This window comes from Candida oxycetoniae (genome assembly GCF_023343755.2).
Source record: "Candida oxycetoniae strain CBS 10844 chromosome Unknown scaffold24, whole genome shotgun sequence".
NCBI classification, from domain to species: Eukaryota; Fungi; Ascomycota; class Pichiomycetes; order Serinales; family Debaryomycetaceae; genus Lodderomyces; species Lodderomyces oxycetoniae.
In genome coordinates this window covers 25,582-46,504 of record NW_026055446.1, presented here as the reverse complement: position 1 = coordinate 46,504, position 20,923 = coordinate 25,582, and the positions used below count along the sequence as shown (strand labels likewise).

Below are 20,923 nucleotides of genomic sequence, written 5' to 3'. Positions count from 1 at the left end.
AAAAAAAAAAAATAAAAAATAGAAGAGTTTGTAGTTAAAAGAGTTTGTAGTTAAAAGAGTTTTCAAGAAATAGTAACTAGAAGAATTTTAAAGGTGGTGGTAACTTTTCTTTTTGGCCCACTATTGTTTTCTTTCAATAATACTACAAGTTTACCGCAGTTTACTAATACCGTTGCTACTGGTAATAATTGCAACTATACACCTTAGTGTTATTACTACCAACTTTTTATCATCTTTTCTTTTTTATGTAGGATGATTTTTAAACTTGTCTTTTGTTAAGGCGCTGTTGGTTTTTGTGTACTGGGATTATTTTTATTTTTATTTTAATTTATTATTAATGCAACATTTTTTTTTTTCATCTCAAGATCTAAAACAAGTGTCTATTTCAATCTTTGTGCACGACTTTACCCATGTAGTAGTTGGTCTTGCCAGCAGATTATTGGTGGCAACTACAACCAAATACCAAGTACTATTTACTACTACCAGCTACTACTGGTTACTACAAGTTTGTGTCAACATATACCAACTCTGTTTTCTCTCAAAATGATTTTTCATACAAAGAGCTCGCTACTATTTTGGAATACTAGTGAATTCATTAGTCCATTTTTAGAATCTGCCAACAGCTTTATAAATGAACCGGAGTTAGTATTATTTCCCCCTCATATGGGGAGGAAAAAAACCCCGCTTTCGACACTATCGACACTATCGACACTATCGAGCGAAGCGAGATAGTGGAGCAATATCTAGTAGTAGTCCTATTTACACTATCGAGCGAAACGAGATAGTGTAGCAACACCTAGTAGTAGTCCTATCTGCATTTCAAAATCGACACTATCGACACTATCGAGCGAAGCGAGATTATCAAGAGATATCGTAACTCTATGTAAAAATGTGTTGGCGACACTGACTAGTGTACTATCGAGCAATACTGACTATTGAGCAATACTGACTATTGAGCAATACTGACTATCGAGCAATACTGACTATCGAGCAATACTGACTATCGAGCAATACTGACTATCGAGCAGTACTGACTATCGAGCAATACTGACTATCGAGCAATACTGACTATCGAACAATACTGACTATCGAGCAATACTGACTAGCTGCCCACTATCTCGCTCTGCTCGATAGTGGAGTATTAGTTTTGGATTTTAGTCTTTGGCTCTAATCCTTGCTAGACTAGACTAAACTAGCTGATAAGAGATTTATTTTTTGCCCTTGCATATTCTAATCAGAAAACTATTGAATTAATAGTGCTTGTACCTGTTTACTACTCTTAGATGTACCTGTTCACAGCTCTTGGACGTACCTATTTACTGCTCTTGGATGTACCTATTTACTGCTCTTAGATGTACCTATTTACAGCTCTTAGATATACCTATTCACAGCTCTTGGATATACCTATCCACAGCTCTTGGATGTACCTGTTTACTGCTCTTAGATATACCTATTCACAGGTTTTGGATGTTTTGTCTATTCTTTTTAAAAACATCCCTAATGTATTCAATTTTCAATTGAAAGAGATTGGGCAAAATAATATAATTTACCAAGCTTGGAGCTCTCCGCGTCTATAGCACTTGTATTGCCAGTTCTAGCCAAGCATGGAGCCCTCCACGCTAGTCAGTCTCGGTGGCTAGTGTCTATAACTACTGCTAGATATTGCTTCACTATCAAGCGAAGCGAGATAGTCGATTTTGAAATGCAAATAGGACTACTACTGAGTATTGCTCCACTATCTCGCTTCGCTCGATAGTGTCGATTTTGAAATGCAAATAGGAATATTACTAGATATTGCTCCACTATCTCGCTTCGCTCGATAGTGTAAATAGGACTACCACTAGATATTGCTCCACTATCTCGCTTCGCTCGATAGTGTCGATAGTGTCGATTTGTCATGTAAATTGCGACACGACAAATATCCCCTCCTCTTCTTTTTTTATTTCTTTTTTGTTTTAAAAGATTTCCCCATGTATAGTGATTTGTAAAAGCTTACGAAAAACTTCTAAAAACGGGTTTTTCCGAGGCTATATAGAAAAAAAAATTATGACATGATAATTTATCCGAACTTTTCCTATAAGCTTTCATGCTTTATTTACCACTGATGGTAAAAAGCTTCTCTTTCAAAAAAAAAAAAAAAAAAAAGAAAAAGAAAAAGACAAACTAAAACAGGTGAGACCGCAATTTTGTGTGCTGCTGCATTAGATTCCTATGTATGTACGCAAAGGACCAAAGTGTAGTCAAAAGAAAGTGGACAAAATACTCTAAAAAATTTAGAGTTCTAGTGTCGAGTCAAGAATGGGCCATCGGGAATAATTTATCTAACCGAATCTATTAACTTCTAAAAGGTCATAGAAAAAAAATAGAAAGCCGGGATGGCTTATCAAAACCAAGGATATGAAGGAACCTTGTATCAGCGAGGATCGTTATAATAAGCGTTTGACATCAAGGATATGAAGGAACTTTGTATCAGCCAGTTATGAAACAATTGTTGATGACTACCCTATTGATTTATTTAGTACATGCATACAATTGTTAACTCTAATAGGTTAGATATACCATAGTAAAAGAGAAATCAAAAGTAAAAAGTAAGAAAATAAAGAGTATTTTTTTTCCAAACCTGTTATTCAACTTTATATACTGACCGCTATTGGTTCATATGTTACAAAATGGTCTTAATAGTGTTGAAATGTCGGGGTGCAATTAAACAGGGTCTGTTGTTTTTCTTTCTCCATGGGGGCTTAGTTGACTATTTTTTCAAGTTCTTGGACTCTACTTGAAGTAGTAATTTTTTTTTAATATAGCCCAGTATTTGTAGTTATGAGTACTATCTAAATCATTAACGAGTAAAAATTTTATTGTATAAAATCTGTTTATGGAGTTATTCTTGATTACACCAAAGAATCAAATTTTGGTGTAACCTAATGGAGGTACCATTTATTTGAAGGGGGGAAGGGGGCGTAAGTGGGGAAAAAAAGGTGGTGGTTGGAAAAACTTGACTAAAGTTGATCCCAAATCTGCAAACCTTAAACAAGATTATAAGCGTTGTTAAAAATAGCCCATATAGTGATACATACTGATTTTGGTAGTGTTTATTTGTACTACACACGGGTTTGTCTTGTAGGATTATCACATTAATTAGTTTAACGTTGAACAAACTACGATAGCAAATAGGTGGAATCTATACTCAAACCATTCATATGTCGAGTTTACACCGTGTCCACCGTACGCTTTGATTTGGTTGCAAAAAGAAAATAAAAAGAAAAAAAAAAACTTCAAATTTGTAGAAACAAATCTTGTGTGGAAACCAAATGAGGGAGTTTTTCCGAGATCTCGTTTCTTCATCAGAAAAAAAATATATAATAAAAACTACATTCATCGCTCGCTTTTTTTCCCTTTTCTGCTTTAGAGCCGTCCTAAACTTACTTGATGGGAAGTAAGGTTTAGTGTTGCATACACCATATGATTAGTGTACGCATTTCTAGAAATGTTTTAAAAAAAGAAAAAAAAATTCTTAATATGAAAAAATGCCTCAAAAGTCCAATTCAAGTAAAAATGGACTTTGTCGGAAACAAAAAAGAACATACATGTTGAATCTATCGTAATTCCTTTTTTTCTTGTTGAGAAAAATGGCCAAAACAAAAGTTTTTGTACAACTTTCCAACAAGCCCAATTTCTTCCCCTATGTAATGAAATCAAGTGGTATGTTTTCAACATGGATATATTTACCTCCACTCAACTGTAGTATGGTGTCATTTCCAATTGTGGTTCCACTTATTTGTGTTTTTTGGTTTTGAACAGGGATTGTAAATCAGTTACATTTGTTAGTGCAAATAGCTAGACGTGTATCTTTGCATTATAGATATCCATGTGTGGCGAGTAACAATTTTTTTAGAAAAAAAACATGACGGACTCAAGTTCTTCCGAGTTTTCATGCAACCAAGCCCCGTATATACTTTGTATTCTTAATCACGATGACACAGGTGAGTTAAAAAAAAACAGCAACATCTAATTAGTGCTTGATGTGTATTTCTTAATCTTACATGCACTTTTGTATTGCATGAAGGGATACATATAGATTGGCGAAAGGAGAAAATTAATGAAGGTAGAAGAGATATACGTAGTAGTGTCAATACAAGCGTAAGTGAGAAGAAAGCTTGGCGGAGGGAGACGGTCTTGAGGAAGTTGTGATGGAGGTTTGAAAGAGGAATGATGGAGGTTTAATCGAGGATTGGTGGAAAAATAGTGGAGAAATGGTGGAGAAATGGTTTCACCCTAAATCCATTACACATTTTGATGGGGTTTGCTGAAATCGAGAAAGTTCAACATTTGCTCGCAGAGATATAAATCAACGCATTTTGCATTTTTTTCAAACAAAAATGACACGAAACAAACTCGCTGCATTGTGAAAACCAATTTCCCAGCAAAAAATTCAATTTCTCAGCATCACAATTCAATGTTCGTACTTGGCTTCTTCTCTCCCCCCTTTTTTTTTCTTGCAAAACAAAGAAAGATGCATTGCGCAATGTATTTATGTCCTCTTTCTCTTCTAAATCAAAAGATGCGCCAGATTTTATCAAGAAGGATACAAAAACGAGGAGAAAGGAGAGGGGAAGAAAGGGAGGAGCAACAGCAATGTGAAGTATTCTAAAAATCAGATACACACGGGTGGCAGCTACAAAGTGTTGCTCCACTATCTCGTTCTGCTTGATAGTGGGTTTAAGGTGCAAAATTGTGCATTATTTTTTTTTTCGGCTTTAAAAAGACTTGAACCAAAATGGAGAAAAAAAACAAAAAGCCCAGTAGATAAAGAACGATATCAAAAAGTAGGCTGGATGGTACATGTCAATATCATGCAATGATATTGCAAATCGGTCTTATTTCAATTGATTGCCACGTTTTCAAAATTATATTTTCTTCGAAACTCCTATTCTCGCAATACTCGACAGTGATTAGCAGTTCTACTGGTTTTTCCAGAGACTAAAAAAGAAGAAAAGAATAAATTGATAGAAAAACAACATTTTATTTAGACAATTCGGAGTTTTTTTTTATTTTTTTTTATTTTTATTTTTATTTTTATTTTTTTCTTTTTTGAGCAACTTGAAAAAAGAATCAACTGACGAAACCAACAAATTTTTTTCTCTCTGCTTTGTTCTTTTGCCGTACAAAAAGAATAAAAAACCTTTTTTTGAGCAAGGAAGACAAAATAACTTCTTGGTTTTTAAGCTCTTTAATGCAAAATTACAACTATACAGAGCCAAATACACAACAAGTCTCAGCTGATCTAGTTGAATCAGGTATCCAACCTCTAAAATCAAAAGATGTAGAGTAGTAGTAATACTAGTAAAAGTAATAGTAATAGTAAAAGTAGTAGTTTTGCTTTAGTTACAACCTTTCCCCTCATCTCTCATCTCAAGCTTGTCAAAAAAAGAATCAAAGATAATTATTCATTATTTAGACCTCAAATATTATAATACTGGAGTTTTCTCTTTGAAAAGGATGGAGAATGTATCTAAAGCAAGCGATAACTCGAGAAAGAAGGGGGGTGTATATTTCAGGAGTTAACGGATGCGAAAAAAAAAAAAAAGGGCAAGACAACACACACACTTTTAAAGACAAAAGTTCTAATTTATTGGCTGATTCATTAAACTTATCGTCAACTATAATTCATTACTTCTAATCCCTTGTTTCAAAGTTATACAGTAAATGCAAAGCTAAACAAAAATCACTAAAAAATCACTCATTTACGCTCATGGTAGGTCTATACAGTAACCGAAGATCTCAGATGATGTTTATGTAACGTGATCATTCTCCTCTTAAACTGTACAAGGTCTTGAAAAAAAAAAAAAAATTAAAAATAAAATTGATGCAAATGAAAAATTATTAAATAAATTATTTAGGTTGCATTTCAACCTATATACTTTATATAATCTTTCATCGGAGGTAATATATATAGGCGTCTATGTATATATATATATATATACATACATTTACACACGTTGTAGCAATGTGTATAACTTTATGCCAATCTGATACGATAAAAGACATAATTATTTCTTCAAGCAACTAAACCAGCTTTTTTCTTCAACACGACCCCCCCAGCTTTTTCAAGCAAAACTTACTTGAAACACTTGTACTCCAATTACTCCAATAGCAAAGATATAAAGTACTTTATTATTAATACTTTACCATAGATCTTATTTTCTTTTTTGCATTTCATTATTAATATTATTTGACAATCAAATTTTTCTTTTCTTCCGCCCAATCTTGAGTATATTTAGGAGGTTTGCTTTTCTACTCCACATAATTGAAGATCTCAAAAGCTCACCCATTGCTAACAAAAATTTTGAAATTTTTAAACCAAAAAAAACCAAGACAACCCCAGAAATATCTTAATTGAATAAATCGTTATGGATTCCAAAGATATACCTGTTGAATATAAGCGCCAACAAGCAAAACAATTTGATCAAAGCTATCAAAAATCAATTTTACTCACTTGTTTGGAATCTGAATCGAATTCTCCCGAGTTCACGATGCCAGCAGAAACAATGAACCAAACTATTTCTTCGTCTTCGTCAGCTACACTTGTTCAGGATTTGTTTACAGAATTGGATAGGTACCCAATTACGTCATCGGCAGAGGCTCCGCCACCTCCAATTGAGCAAGCTTGCGATTCTTGTCGAAAACGCAAATTGAAATGTTCAAAGGAGTACCCACGTTGTTCAAAATGTATACAACACAAATGGTGCTGTTCCTATAGTCCAAGAACCGTAAGGAGTCCATTGACTAGAGCTCATTTGACCGACGTAGAAAACAAACTTCACAAATTGGAAGAAATCTTTACTTGGGTTTTGCCTAATAACTATAGAGTAGATGAATTACTTGATGGAGATTACGAAAAATTATTAAAACCGATAAAAGAGCAATTGCAAAATATGAACCTGGAAAATGGTTCCAAATTTACAATAACAGCACCACCAGTACCAGCACAAGCACCAACAACAACGACAACGACAACGACGACAACGACAACAACATCATCATCAACATCATCATCATCAAGAGTAACGTCAGTGGCAAGTTCAAAAAAAAAATTCGATGAGGAAGTAGAACAAGAACCAATTGCATCTTGTACAGAATCGCTAACCCAATCACCCCCTGTTTTTGAAAATGCATTGAACAACACGTGTTCTTTGCCTTTGTTTCAATCAAAGTCCCATCCAAATCACTCAACCCAATATATGTTTCCCGGTGACAGGTATAAGATAAAACAAGAGATTATGGATGATTTCGAATTAAACAATATACCAACAAGACCAACGTCTGTACCAAGCAAAGACCTATTTGAAACATATCTTGGCAATGATCTTACTATGGACAATGGTTCAAAAATACTGGGCAATAATGCAACTGTGCCCAATCAAATTAGAAAACAGAGTGGTGGTGGAGCTAATCTACCCTCATCGTCACTTTTCCAGCCATCGTTAAACACAACCACTGAAAACTCGTTATTGACTTCGCCGTCGTCAATACTTAGTTTGAGTTCTTGGAATAATGATGAGGCTTATGATGAAGAAATGAAACAACCAAAATCCTACAAGAAAATGAAATTAGAGAAGATGGATTTTAATATTGACGAAGATACATTTGTACAACAACAACAACAACAACAACAACAACAACAACAACAACAACAACAACAGCAGCAGCAGCAGCAGCAACAGCAACAACAACAGCAGCAACAACAACAGCAACAACAGCAACAAGAGTCACAGCAGCAATCTCCTGTTCAATCGCCACAAAGACCACAAATACAAATGTCTAATACCAACTTCCAAAACTCTTTTTTCAACTTCCTTTCGCCAGCTGTTCCTAAAGTAGCTTCATCTGCCAATGACAATTTTGATTTAATTTTTGATATGTGATTTTTATGACTTTCCCTGTGTTTTTTAATACACACATTATTTTGTTTAGTTTTATGATAGATTTTTATAAAGGTAAAAAAGCTATATAAAGTTATGTTTGCTTTTGATTTTTTTGCCTTTAATGAGATATGTTTGCATTTTGAACTTGAACAGGTACCCACTATCGAGCAAAGCGAGATAGTGGAGTAACACTTTGTAGCTTGTTAAAACACTATCGCCCACTATCGAGCAGAGCGAGATGGTGGAGCAACAATTTGTAGCTTGTTACGACACTATCTCGCTCTGCTCGATAGTGGAGCAACACTTTGTAGCTTGTTACGACACTATCGCCCATTATCGAGCAGAGCGAGATGGTGAGCAGCACTTAATAGCAACACTGACTACCTGCCCACTATCTCGCTCTGCTCGATAGTGGAGCACACTGACCAACTGCATAGGCGACAGGATGTACAAAGAAGTCTATTCACTTATGTTGGAAACTATACTAATAGTGGGTGTCGGCAGCTAGTGTTGCGACACTATCGAGCAGAGCGAGATAATGACAAGAGCTAGTGTCGAGAGCAGAGCGAGATAATGACAAGAGCTAGTGTCGAGAGCAGAGCGAGATAATAACAAGAGCTAGTGTCGAGAGGTAGTTTGATAGCAACACTATCAAGTACTGCTCCACTATCTCGCTTCGCTCGATAGTGTCTTAAGGGGTAACAATTAATCTCTTTATAATAAAACAGGAGAGAAAAAATAATAGTAAGGACTTTCTATTGATAAACCTCCGTTGCGAACAACTTGTTAACAAAAAAGACAAAAAAAAACCCAATACTTTGAATACTACCCAATTGCCTTTTCCACGAAAATGGAAAATGGTAACGAAGACGCAGCTGAGATTAATTTAAATACATTGGATGATGTCAAGGAGGGGCCAGAATTAAATCTGACACAAGCGGAAGTAGAAACAGAAACAGAAAAGAATCCGGAAATTGAAACGGATATTGACCCCCATTCCGTAACACCACCACCATTACAATCACCTTCAGAAATCGTACATAATGTTCAATTACCGTCGAGAGAGCCCATACAAATGTGTTTGCAATTGGACGCTACTATGCCCCAGTCACTAAAAGAAGACAATTTGGAGAATCTTGAAAAATTATCTGCGGTGCTGGGCAGTTACGACAAGACTACATCCAATTATCTACTCCAATCCAAGCACAATATTCTTTCCCTTCAATTCCGCGACAAGGATTCAAATACCCAAAAGACTATAGAAGATGGAACCAAAAATATCAAGAGCACTTTTAGCAATATCAAAAGCATTGTAGGAGGCATTAATGGCGAGCACTCTCCATACAAGATTGATTGGGAATTCTGGACACTGGTTGTTGAGGACTACGACTTCATAGTCAACAACCGTTTGCAACAATTAAACGAGCTAATTACTCAAGGTATACCTAGTGAGATCAGGGGGATAATTTGGCAAATAGTAACAAAGTCAAAAGATGCAAACTTGGAAGATCTTTACCGCTTAATGAAACAAGAACCATCGATTCACGAAAAGGCCATCAAAAGGGATTTGACAAGGACGAGCTTTTTCACAAATATTGATGCAGTGAATAAAGCGGATGAATTGTTTAATGTTATAAAAGCGTACTCCTTGTATGACCCCGATGTTGGATATACACAAGGAATGATTTTCATTGCTGTGCCATTGATTATGAATATGAATGAAAGTGAATGCTTTTGTCTTTTGGTCTTGTTGATGAAAGAATACAAATTGAGAGAGTTGTTTTGTCCTGAAATGAAAGGGCTACATTTACTAATATACCAGTTTGATAGCTTGTTGGCGTTGCATACCCCTGCATTGTACAACCATCTTGTGAGACAGGGAATAAAATCATCCATGTATGCGAGCCAATGGTTTCTCACTTTTTTTGCTTACAAGTTCCCCTTGGATATTGTTTTGAGAATATATGATGTTGTTATCACGCAAGGAATGGAATCAATACTAAAGTTTGCAATCAACTTGATGGTGCAAAATGAGGATAGTTTGCTAGCATTGTCATTTGATAAGCTATTGGAATTCTTAAAGGAAAAGTTGTTCAACGTTTACGTTAATCCCAATTTCATAAAGTCAAAAGATGAAGGAAGGAGCAGCTCAGCAAAAAGATTTAGCTCTATACTATCAAGAAGATCATCTGGAATAATTCCCAGTGCTTCATCACCTACAGCTTCAACTTCTATGTCTTCTTCTATTCCAGCTGGGTCCACATCATACTACATGCTTGACCAGTTGGTCCAAGATTCAATGCAAATCAATATCGATCCCTTAGATTTAGCAAAGTTTGAAAACAGATTCAATAAATGTTATGATGACGAAAAGGCAAAATTACAAGATATCAACAACATGAAAATTAAAAATGGCAAGCTTAGACATCAATTGAAACATTTGGAATTCCAATACTCGAATTTGGATAGAGATCATGTTGATGTAATGCAGAAGATGGTGAATCTAAAAGTGACTTTACCCGAGGTTATCAATGACAATAATGATTTAAAGTCAAGTATCGCCAAGTTGCAAGAAAACATCAAGGAGTTGGAATCAAAAACGGAGTCGCAAGATGCCCACGAAGTTCCTAGTGCTATCGAAGATAAAATAAAAGAACTACTATCGGTAAATGCCCAAGAGGTTGAGTTAACAGCAAATTTGGAAGATGAGCTTGACGCATTGACAGAAGAGAATAATCAACTAGATCAGCAGTTGAAGAAAACAAATACTGCTTGGTTTAAATGGGGATAGAAATTAGTTATCGTTGAATTTAGTTTTGATTTTCACTATCGAGCAACACTTTTGTAGCTGTCTACTATTGAGCAGAGCGAGATAGTGGAGTAACACTTTGTAGCTTGTTAAAACAATATCGAGCAGAGCGAGATAGTGGAGCAGCACTTACTAGCAACACTTTGTAGCTTGTTACATCACTATCTCGCTCTGCTCGATAGTGCTGGTATATTCCTTGGGAACAATGTGGTTAAAATGACTTGGAAGTCGCTGTTGCTGCTGTTGCTGCTGAACTTGTCTCTGCCTTATATGTATATATATGCTCAATGTCTATAAAAAGCACATATTTACATACACATACCTTCTTATATAAATTCCCTACAAAAAACATTTATATCAATCCCTTACAAAGAACATTTACACGTCTAAGCTATATATGTAAGAGGTCAGTGTGTGAAGAACATTTACACGTCTAAGCTATATATGTAAGAGGTCAGTGTTGTTGCACTATCTCGCTCTGCTCAATAAGCTATCGGTTAAGTCACGTGCACATTCATTTACACAGGGCTTTGACCCATTCTAATTTTTCTCGCGCACATTCCAACCTTCCCCTCCTTTGTCTAGTAGTGAAAAAAAATTACATTAATAGTAATAAAAGCTTTGCCTAAGCTTACTTACTTGCCAGTTAATAGGAACCAATAACAACAAAGGACCATGGGAAGAGGACCAAAGAAACACTTGAAAAGATTAGCAGCACCATCCCATTGGATGTTGGACAAATTGTCCGGAACTTATGCTCCAAGATCGTCTCCAGGTCCACACAAATTGAGAGAGTCCTTACCATTGATTGTTTTCTTAAGAAACAGATTGAAGTATGCCTTGAACGGTAGGGAAGTCAAGGCCATCATGATGCAACAACATGTTCAAGTTGATGGTAAAGTAAGAACCGATGCTACATTCCCAGCTGGTTTCATGGATGTCATTACTTTGGAAGCCACTAATGAAAGATTCAGATTAATTTACGATGTCAAGGGTAGATTCACCGTGCACAGAATTTCTGCTGAAGAAGCTGCTTACAAATTGGGTAAAGTCAAGAAGGTCCAATTAGGTAAAAAGGGTATTCCATATGTTGTTACACACGATGGTAGAACCATCAGATACCCAGACCCATTGATCAAGGTTAACGACTCAGTTAAGATTGACTTGGCTACTGGAAAAATCACTGATTTCCTTAAATTTGATACCGGTAAATTAGTCATGGTTACTGGTGGTAGAAACATGGGTAGAATTGGTGTAATTGTTCACAGAGAAAAACACGAAGGAGGTTTTGATCTTGTTCACATTAAAGATGCTTTGGAAAACACTTTTGTTACTAGATTAAACAACGTTTTCGTCATTGGAGAAGAAGCTGGTAAACCTTGGGTTTCATTACCAAAAGGTAAAGGTATTAAATTATCAATCACTGAAGAAAGAGACAGAAGAAGAGCTCAACTTGGTATTTAATTAGTATTTTGTAGAGAACAAAACTTGTAAAAATAAAGATTTGGTTAATATCGATTAAAGAAAAAGAAAGAATTAAAGGGGGAAGTAATGTAGGGTATTGGCTTGGCCAATTGCCCACTACTGATAAGATGTTTTCTCAAGTTCCTTCTTCTCTTTTTGTTTGTTCTTTTTTTTTTCCTCCATGATTTGTTTATCTAGACTTATCTGTTAATGAGATTTATGATAGGAATAGGTGTTATTTATGGAGTAGTTTTCATTGCATTATCTACGCTTTGTGGAAGCACGCACACGGATCCCGTTATTAGGAGTCTCAAATGGAACGATATCAATTTTCTCCATACTACGGATACACACGGATGGTATTCGGGTCATATTAATCAGAACCAGTATAATGCCGATTGGGGAGACTTTGTATCCTTTGTAACTCATCAGCGAGAGATTTCTCGTAAACAAGGCCAAGACTTTTTATTGATAGATTGTGGTGATAGGCATGATGGGAATGGCTTATCAGATATTACCACACCGAATGGTCTAAAATCTACCCCAATCTTTATAAAACAGTCCTACGATATCTTGACGATTGGGAACCATGAATTGTATCTTTTAGAGAATTCCCAGATGGAGTTTGAAGTTGTTGCGAAGCATTTTTCGGAGGAATATGTGTGTTCCAATGTAGAGTATAAATTGGCAAATGGGACGTTTGTGCCCTTTGGGTCAAAGTACAGATACTTTGAAACACCTGTTCAGAAAAAGAAAGTGTTGGTATTTGGGTTTTTGTTTGATTTCAAAAGATTCAACAAGGGAACCAGAGTAACGTCTATTGAAGAGGAGATGAATAAACTGTGGTTCAAAGATACTTTACAACTATTCCAGAACAAAGTAGATTTGATTATCATTGCTGGTCATACACCTGTGGCACACGAATGGCCCGAGTTCTATGCTTTGCATAAACGTTTACGACAGTTTTATCCAAGTACTATTATTCAGTACTTTGGTGGCCATAGTCATATTAGAGACTTTGTTGTATTTGATTCTAGATCAACAGGTATTCAAAGTGGTAGATACAGTGAAACGGTAGGGTGGGTCAGTATAAACATGAGCCATGTCGAGCTTCCTGAAAAGGAGAGGTTTGCAAGGAAATACATTGATTTCAACAAAGATTCATTTCTCAAGCATAGCAACAAAACATCCAAAGCAGCGTTTGACACTCCTAAAGGAAGAGAAGTGACAAAGTTGATCAAGTCAACAAGAGAAGAATTAAAGTTGAATAATCTCATTGGGACAGTGAGCATGAATTATTATGTGGATTATGTGCCAGTTGACCATCCAAAAAGCATTTGGAATTTGCTCACCAATCATGTTTTACCTACATTGCCTGGTTCAGGCGAAAGATTAATTATTATCAACACGGGATCAATACGGTATGACTTGTATAAAGGACCATACACTGTAGATTCACAGTTTATTGTCTCTCCGTTTGAAAATAAATGGGTAAATTTAACAGTCCCCAAATCCGTTGCCACACGAGTTGTCGAAAAGTTAAACGATGCTAGTTATATTTCAGCCTCGAGGTTGAAACCGCCACAGCAATACGTGAATAATAAGAATATGTGGAATTTTAACCAGGCTTCATCTCAACAGCCTCTTCTTCTTCTTGAAGACATATCAAGCTCAAAATCAAAAACAAGGCTCACAAAAGGTTACATCACACATGATGATTTTGGCTCTGATGGTGACGATACTTTGCATAGGGGTGTAGTTAATTTTAAAATTCCCAACGTCGTCCAGAGCGTCCAATTCGAGGATGAGTCAGATCACAACATAGACTTGATTTTCTACGACTTTATCACACCCAATGTTCTCTGGGCTCTAAGAGAGTTGAAATACAGAGTGGATAACAAAAATCCTGATGTTTATTCCAATGTTTATTTGGGTGCATTATTGAACGATTATATAAAACAAAACTTGGCCTAGCATAAAATAACATAGCGACACTATCGAGCGAAGCGAGTTAGTGGAGCACACTGAATAGTTACTATTTGGTTACTATTTGCTAGTTAATACTGGATGCAATCAAGCCCCGACTAGCCTGGAACGAAAAACAGTACAGAACATTTCTTTTATTTTATTTCATTTTATTTTAGACTTTTAATACAGTATCCTTGGGCACGTATGTAAACCTGTAGTCCATGCTATTTATGATCTCGCCGCCGGCGGTGAAGTTGTTATCCACAACCAAATTTACATTAACGCCAAACCATGAACCCCATAGTGGTCTTGCATTTTTCACCAACGTATTCTCTTGCACCAAATCGGCAGACTCGCCCAACCTGTTTTTCCCGCTTTGATCAAATTTAACTTTTGCTGAGAAATTGATAATAAACATATTTGTGCTGGGTATTAAATGCCCATCATAGCTTGTTAGCTGGTGAGATGATATAGGAGTAGCTAGCCATTTTTTTTGAAACTGTAATTTCGAGTCTTCTGTAGGGGAAGGTATTATTGGTTGACCGTTTATGATGATTGCGCACGATCTTTTTAGACCTGACCCGAACTGAGTGGCATAGGCTTCCACATTTGTAAACGATTGAGTTGGTGCATGATACAGCGCATCAAGAGAAGAAAGAAGGTTTTTGAGAAACGGTTCTATCGGCTGTGCTTTGGAAAAGGTTAGTGTGAGAAGGAAAAAGAAAGTAAAAAAAAGGGGGAGGGGACGGGGGAAGGAGGATTGAGTGAAACGAGGTCTGTTACTTTGAAGTTGACATACTTGGGTCTTGGTTCATTATTGCAATAAACCAATCAATAGTTTACCATGATGAATGAAAAAAAAAGTTCAACACCTCTGCTCGAGAATAATTTTTCAACAACGCTTGAAATGGTAGCGGTCTACTTGAAAAAAAGACCTAGATGTGGTGCCCCAAGGTATGGGGGACAGACAAGAGGATGAGTAGGAAGACAGGATTTTGTATCTCTCTCTCTCTCTCTCTCTCTCCCCTCTCTCTCTCCCCTCTTTCTCTCTTTCGCGCTTTACATTGTTCTAGTCCCGAATTTCATCAAATGACGGAATTTGGGGTATATGGAAGCACTAAAATAAATAGCAATCTATTGATAAGATTCAGACAGTGTTTCTACACACAAACTCAAGATTTGAAAAATTCCAGAGGGAAACAAGAATAGGACACATTACATCCATCATCATAAGAATTGATGCAAAGTTTGGGCCGCGCAACAGTCTGTTAGTATATGGCTTTAACGCTACATGGTGTAATTATAAATTGTTTTTGTGGACTCTGAATGATTTTTAACAATTGCAAGAATTCCCGAAAAATCTAAATTCACCACATCTTGTACAATTATGATAAGTATCATCTTTACAGAATTTCATATAAAAGGTAAATACAAAAAATATCAGAAGTTGTGTTTGAATAACTTTTGAAATCAAATAAATATCAAGATTCAAAATTTAACCAAAGTGCTTTTTTTTTTGTCATTCTATTTTTCTCTCTCCTTTCAGCTTCAATCAAAGATCCTCTGCCCAAATGTCGAGTCGTTTGAATAATTTATCAACAGATGATAAAAAATTTTTGGTAATATTTATATATGGATTTCTTTTATTAGGTTGGTTACTTTATTGCTTGATTTCAATCAGACAGTTAAATAACGATGTTCATGCAATACAAGATAGACTTGGAGGTTTTTAAAACAAAAACTTTGGAGATTTTTTTCTTATCAAGCGAAGCGAGATAGTGGAGCACACTGACTAGCTGCCACCAACGCCGACTAGCTGCCACCGACACTATCTCGCTTTGCTCGATAGTGGAGCACAATTTAATATTAGTCATATATAATTAATATAGTTTACACACTGACTAGCTGTCCACTATCTCGCTCTGCTCGATAGTGGAGAGTTAATCCATGTAATAAAACTCCTCACTGTTATAATACGTCAATTATTGGTAAAAACACATTATAAAGATGGAATTAGTTTATTGTGCAACTTTTTAATAATGTTAATTCTCGTGACACATTTTTTTCTCATTTTGAATCAAGCAATGCAATTTAAATCACTACAAGGCAGAGTTGCCTTATGTTTTTAATGTATTGAACCTTACATTTTCACCGATGTTTTATTGTTTAAAAGTTTATAACTATTATACTATCAATTTCAATCATTATATCGTCCAAATATGTTCTCTAAAGTTTATAATTATTATATTATCAATTTCAAATCATTTTCTCCTCCAAATACCCCCTCTCTCCTTCTTTGCCATAAAAAAGCATGCCAACTAAAACAATTGTGTCCCTAGTATCCCACGGAACTAACTTTTACACCTACTTTACACCACCACCTCCTCCAACCCCTCTTATTCCTCTCGTATTTACCCTGCAGCCCTGATATTTGGTTTTGTGTCATTTACCTACATTATCATTATTTACATGTTTGGCTGCAAAATATTTATTAGCTAAACTTCTTCCGCTATAGCATGTTTGGCTGCGAAATGTTTAATGATAAAACTTCTTCCGCCTTACCATGTTTGATTGCAAGATGTTTAGTTATGAACCTTCTTTCGCCTTAACATGTTTGGCCGCAAAATATTTAGTAATGAGACTTCTTGCGCAATACCATGTTTGGCTGCAAATTATTTGTTAACTCAACTTCTTCCTCCATTAAAGAGATATATCACACCATCTCTACACTCTATCCACCTATACCCACACTCTATATTACACCACATACATTTCTCCCCACGTGTAGAACCATACACTTTATACAACTCCGCTTGTTGCAATTTTATACAACTCCGCTTGTTGCAATTTAATACAACTTCGCTTGTTGCAATTTTATACAACATCGCTTACATCCACCTTATACCACACTCTATATTATTCCATCTCTACACTCTATAAAAACTTGGTTCACTATATAAGTAACTATATATGACCTTTTTGAAATAGCCAAAGATTCACCACTTGCAATCAAAGTTAAACACAATGCAAAAAACTAAATTTTCAAAAAACATTAAACACTTGATTTCCGCTGTATTTGGTCTTTTGTTATTGGGGGTCCTCATTTCCAGTGCAATCAGCAATGGAAATAAACTAAACTATTTTAGCTTAAACAAGAGAGATTCTGTAATAACAAGAAATGATGAAATTAGTTCAAAATATGGAAAGCCTGTAATTGAAGCACCATTTGGTATTAATGCCTTACGTTTAGAACCTACACAACCTAACCAAACTTTTTCTGGTGATATTGAGTTCAGCAGTTCAACGAAGGAGAAAAGATGGGTATGATTTGTTTTTGCGGCTGCTTTTAAAGTAGTAGAAACAGGTATTGCTTTATGGCAATTAGCTCAATCTTGTCAAGATTGGAGTAATGGAGACAATGGAGCAGTTGCTGTTGGTGGTTGTATCTATGGTGCCATTTCTACGTTGGTAACAATTGCTGGTGCTGGTTGGGCTGGTTATGCTAAAGGAACTCAAATCAAAAAAGCGGTAGAAGTTATTAGAGCTTGGTCTAGAGCAATTGGTTTTAAGAAAAGAGATATAACAGATATTGCCACTCATGTTTTAACAGTTCAATCGATTTTAACAAATATCACAGGGTTACCGCATTCAATTTTAATTGATTACAATCATGAGCCATTGTTCAGTAAATTTTATGATGGAGGATTGTTATATACAGTCAATAATAGTGCTGGGGTTCCTGTCCTTGGTCTGATAAAAGCTTATAATAATGGGAGCCACGATTTAGGTCGAATTTATCATGGCTTTTTGAATCAATCAAAATATGAAAACAATGGCAAAAGGAAAAGGGGTGAACAATTCAATGAACAAGATTTTACATCTGGTGGGTTAGAAATGACTTTCTTATTTAATGACGCAGATCATGGTATATTATCAACAAGCAATGATTATGGAACAATTGACCATCAAGTTAGTTGTGTATTAAATGGATTACCTAATAATATGTTTGAATTTCAAATTCTTGATAATAATCATAGAGGTACTATTGCTGGTGGAAATATTCGTGGGTTTACTGATGAACCTTATGATGAGGATCGTATGGATCATATAAGTGCTGGACTAGCGCCTAGGCAAGAATGTGAAGTATCATGAATGTGAGCAAACTTATAGCTGCGAAAAAATTGATACAAAGTAGATGATGAAATAGAGATACTGATAAGAGTAGAATCAAATTTTTACAAAGAAATTTTATCATGCAACTTTGCATATAGTTTTTACCTCTATGATTCTCTACATCAAACGAAAGCACCTTGACTCGACATTTTACACTATCGAGCAGAGCGAGATAGTGGAGCAATCAAACACATACACACGGGTTTGATTGAATATAATTATTGATTCTTCACCTCCAAATTCATTTTTACTCAATAATAATCTTGTATCTTCTAACCCAAACCATCTTTTTGCGGTAATATGGAATAGGAGCATGATTGAGAGACAAAAGCGACACTAGCTCGAAGAGTTAGTGGAGCAGCAGTGACTAGCTGCCACTGACTGAGTTTATGAATATTTTTCATATTCATCATATATAGGTAAAATTAAACCAATATCAAAAATCAGCTTTTCTTGAAATCTACTCACCATGAAATGAACTCGATATATCTGGCAGTCAGTGACAGGCGACACTATTGAGCACAGCGAGATAGTGGAGATAGTGTTGGTGTAGTCAGTGTTATAACAAGCTACAAAGTGTCCGTGGCAGCTAGTCCGTGGCAGCTAGTCCGTGGCAGCTAGTCCATGGCAGCTAGTCACTGCTGCTCCACTAGCTTTTCGAGCTAGTGTCGCTATAAATATACAATCTTATTTCAATCTATATATAGACAAGAATAGACATAAATATAGAATTCATTTGTTGTATACCACCCCGGGTATACAACTATTATTTTTAATACATTAATGTAATTAATGATTAGAATCTAAATTTTTAATATATAGATCTTTATTATATAATCTATGTATAGATAAAATTATTATATCAAGGAATAAGCACTGTAAAATTTTAGTATAGTTTTATTATATTTCAAATCGTTGAGTTATTATATGCATGAGTATATTATTATAATCAACCGGTATGTCAATATATACAATATAGACTACACGATTATTTAAGTCATTATTAATTGATAATTATTCAATTCCGGGTATAGACTATTATTAATAATATTAACCCCCCACTTGTATGCATATAATTCATATTGCATAGTGTAAGTGGCGATATATACAATTTATCAATTCCGGTGTGTCGTATTCTATAAACCCGTGTGTCATTGGTTGTATATTTATTGGAGTTATTTTTCTTCCGAGTAGCTTCTAATTAATTATCTTGTCTATCTTCTTTAGTAAAGTCTATAATTAACAATTCTCTCTTAATTATACATTACAAAAGAATCTATTTATTTAATTAATCTTTACATGGAGAAGTTACACTATTGAGCAGAGCGAGATAGTGTTGTAACAAGCTACTAAGTGTTGCTCTACTATCGACACTATCGAGCAGAGCGAGATAGCGGAGCACACTGACTATTTCGACACTATAGGGTTGTTTTACACTATCGAGCAGAGCGAGATAGTGGAGCACACTGACTATTTCGACACTATAGAGTTGTATATATAATAATCTACTTGCTACTATATAGAAATCTAATTTTAAATTGCGACACTAGCACAAAGAGCTAGTGGAGCAGCAATGACTAGCTGCCACTGACTGAGCTTGATACCTTTAGACCTCTAAAAATGAGCTTGATACCTTTAGACCTGTGAAAATCATTTACTTGCAAATTTGTAATCATGCAAATTTACTCTTTACAAGGGGCCCAGTGTTGCTACCAAGTACTGCTCCACCATCTCGCTTCGCTCGATAGTATCGCTATCAAATGTCATTTCGTTTCATTTTTCGAGATGTTGATGAAAACGGGAAACCAACAATAGATGAACATGAAACAGCGAATGCACCACCTTTGGACTCAATAGTTGATTTCAATTACTATCAAACCCCGTGTGTTTGGAATGGACCCTGATGTGAAAGAACAGGTTGCAGACACATTTGACGAGGATGCCGATATGGATAGATCCATAGAAGAGCGAGGCGAGTCCAGTCTCTAGAAAAGATCAAATAGAAAGAACGATAATCTGGATTTTAGTTATACTAGAGAACCACTAGCGTCGCTTTTGCTCCGCTAATAAACCAGCTGCAACAATTGATGATGCTTGAAATGAATTGACCAATTTGTTTGGGGAACCTCAAAATAGGAAATACCTAGGTTAAGAAAATTTGTGAAAAAGGATTGTAAATTTTCATCTAAATAGGTACGTCATGAGAGTAGTGCTAGAAACTCGGAGGAAAAATTGGAATTGAAACATCAATTTGTGAAAGATTTAATTGACATGAAAACCAACTACTTAGAGTGCATCTTTATTGATGAAGCAGGGTTTGATATATCATTACACAGATCCAGAGGTTGGGTTGTCTAAAGTTTTCTTGCTTTAGCAGAAAACCTCTTTAACTTTCTAGGTAAAGTTCATTTATGATGAATGTTTCTCTTATTTTTTTTTTCTTCTCCAATTGCATTAGATATTGCATTTCCATTTTATGTTTGTATAATCAAAATTTACTTCTATATGAAAGATGGTCTTATCTCTCATGTCAATTTCCTAAATCTAAGATTTTTTTATTTTCGATTGTTAGAGGCATTTTTTT

The 20,923-nt window shown here is 35.5% G+C and overlaps 6 protein-coding genes across 6 annotated transcripts; 5 read left to right on the top strand and 1 right to left on the bottom strand. All coding sequences in view use genetic code 12, as the record gives it.

Moving 5' to 3' along the window:
• Positions 1 to 6,410: 6,410 nt before the first annotated feature.
• Positions 6,411 to 7,925, top strand: GAL4 (galactose-responsive transcription factor; the record flags this gene model as incomplete). Its single annotated transcript, XM_049324114.1, has 1 exon — positions 6,411 to 7,925. One exon carries the CDS (start codon positions 6,411 to 6,413, stop codon positions 7,923 to 7,925), a length of 1,515 nt encoding a protein of 504 aa, XP_049180068.1.
• Positions 7,926 to 8,775: 850 nt separating this feature from the next.
• Positions 8,776 to 10,716, top strand: GYP5 (Gyp5p; the record flags this gene model as incomplete). The annotated part of the gene is made up of 1 exon (XM_049324113.1): positions 8,776 to 10,716. The coding sequence occupies one exon, from the start codon at positions 8,776 to 8,778 to the stop codon at positions 10,714 to 10,716; it is 1,941 nt and encodes a 646-aa protein (XP_049180067.1).
• A 693-nt stretch (positions 10,717 to 11,409) lies between these two features.
• On the top strand, positions 11,410 to 12,198 carry RPS4A (40S ribosomal protein eS4; the record flags this gene model as incomplete). The annotated part of the gene is made up of 1 exon (XM_049324112.1): positions 11,410 to 12,198. One exon carries the CDS (start codon positions 11,410 to 11,412, stop codon positions 12,196 to 12,198), a length of 789 nt encoding a protein of 262 aa, XP_049180066.1.
• Positions 12,199 to 12,408: 210 nt separating this feature from the next.
• Positions 12,409 to 14,172, top strand: KGF56_002840 (uncharacterized protein; the record flags this gene model as incomplete). Its single annotated transcript, XM_049324111.1, has 1 exon — positions 12,409 to 14,172. One exon carries the CDS (start codon positions 12,409 to 12,411, stop codon positions 14,170 to 14,172), a length of 1,764 nt encoding a protein of 587 aa, XP_049180065.1.
• A 166-nt stretch (positions 14,173 to 14,338) lies between these two features.
• MTR2 (Mtr2p) lies at positions 14,339 to 14,981 on the bottom strand (the record flags this gene model as incomplete). Its single annotated transcript, XM_049324110.1, has 2 exons — positions 14,339 to 14,844; positions 14,966 to 14,981. The coding sequence occupies 2 exons, from the start codon at positions 14,979 to 14,981 to the stop codon at positions 14,339 to 14,341; spliced, it is 522 nt and encodes a 173-aa protein (XP_049180064.1).
• A 2,209-nt stretch (positions 14,982 to 17,190) lies between these two features.
• Positions 17,191 to 18,318, top strand: KGF56_002838 (uncharacterized protein; the record flags this gene model as incomplete). The annotated part of the gene is made up of 2 exons (XM_049324109.1): positions 17,191 to 17,410; positions 17,531 to 18,318. 2 exons carry the CDS (start codon positions 17,191 to 17,193, stop codon positions 18,316 to 18,318), a joined length of 1,008 nt encoding a protein of 335 aa, XP_049180063.1.
• Between the last annotated feature and the right edge of the window lie 2,605 nt (positions 18,319 to 20,923).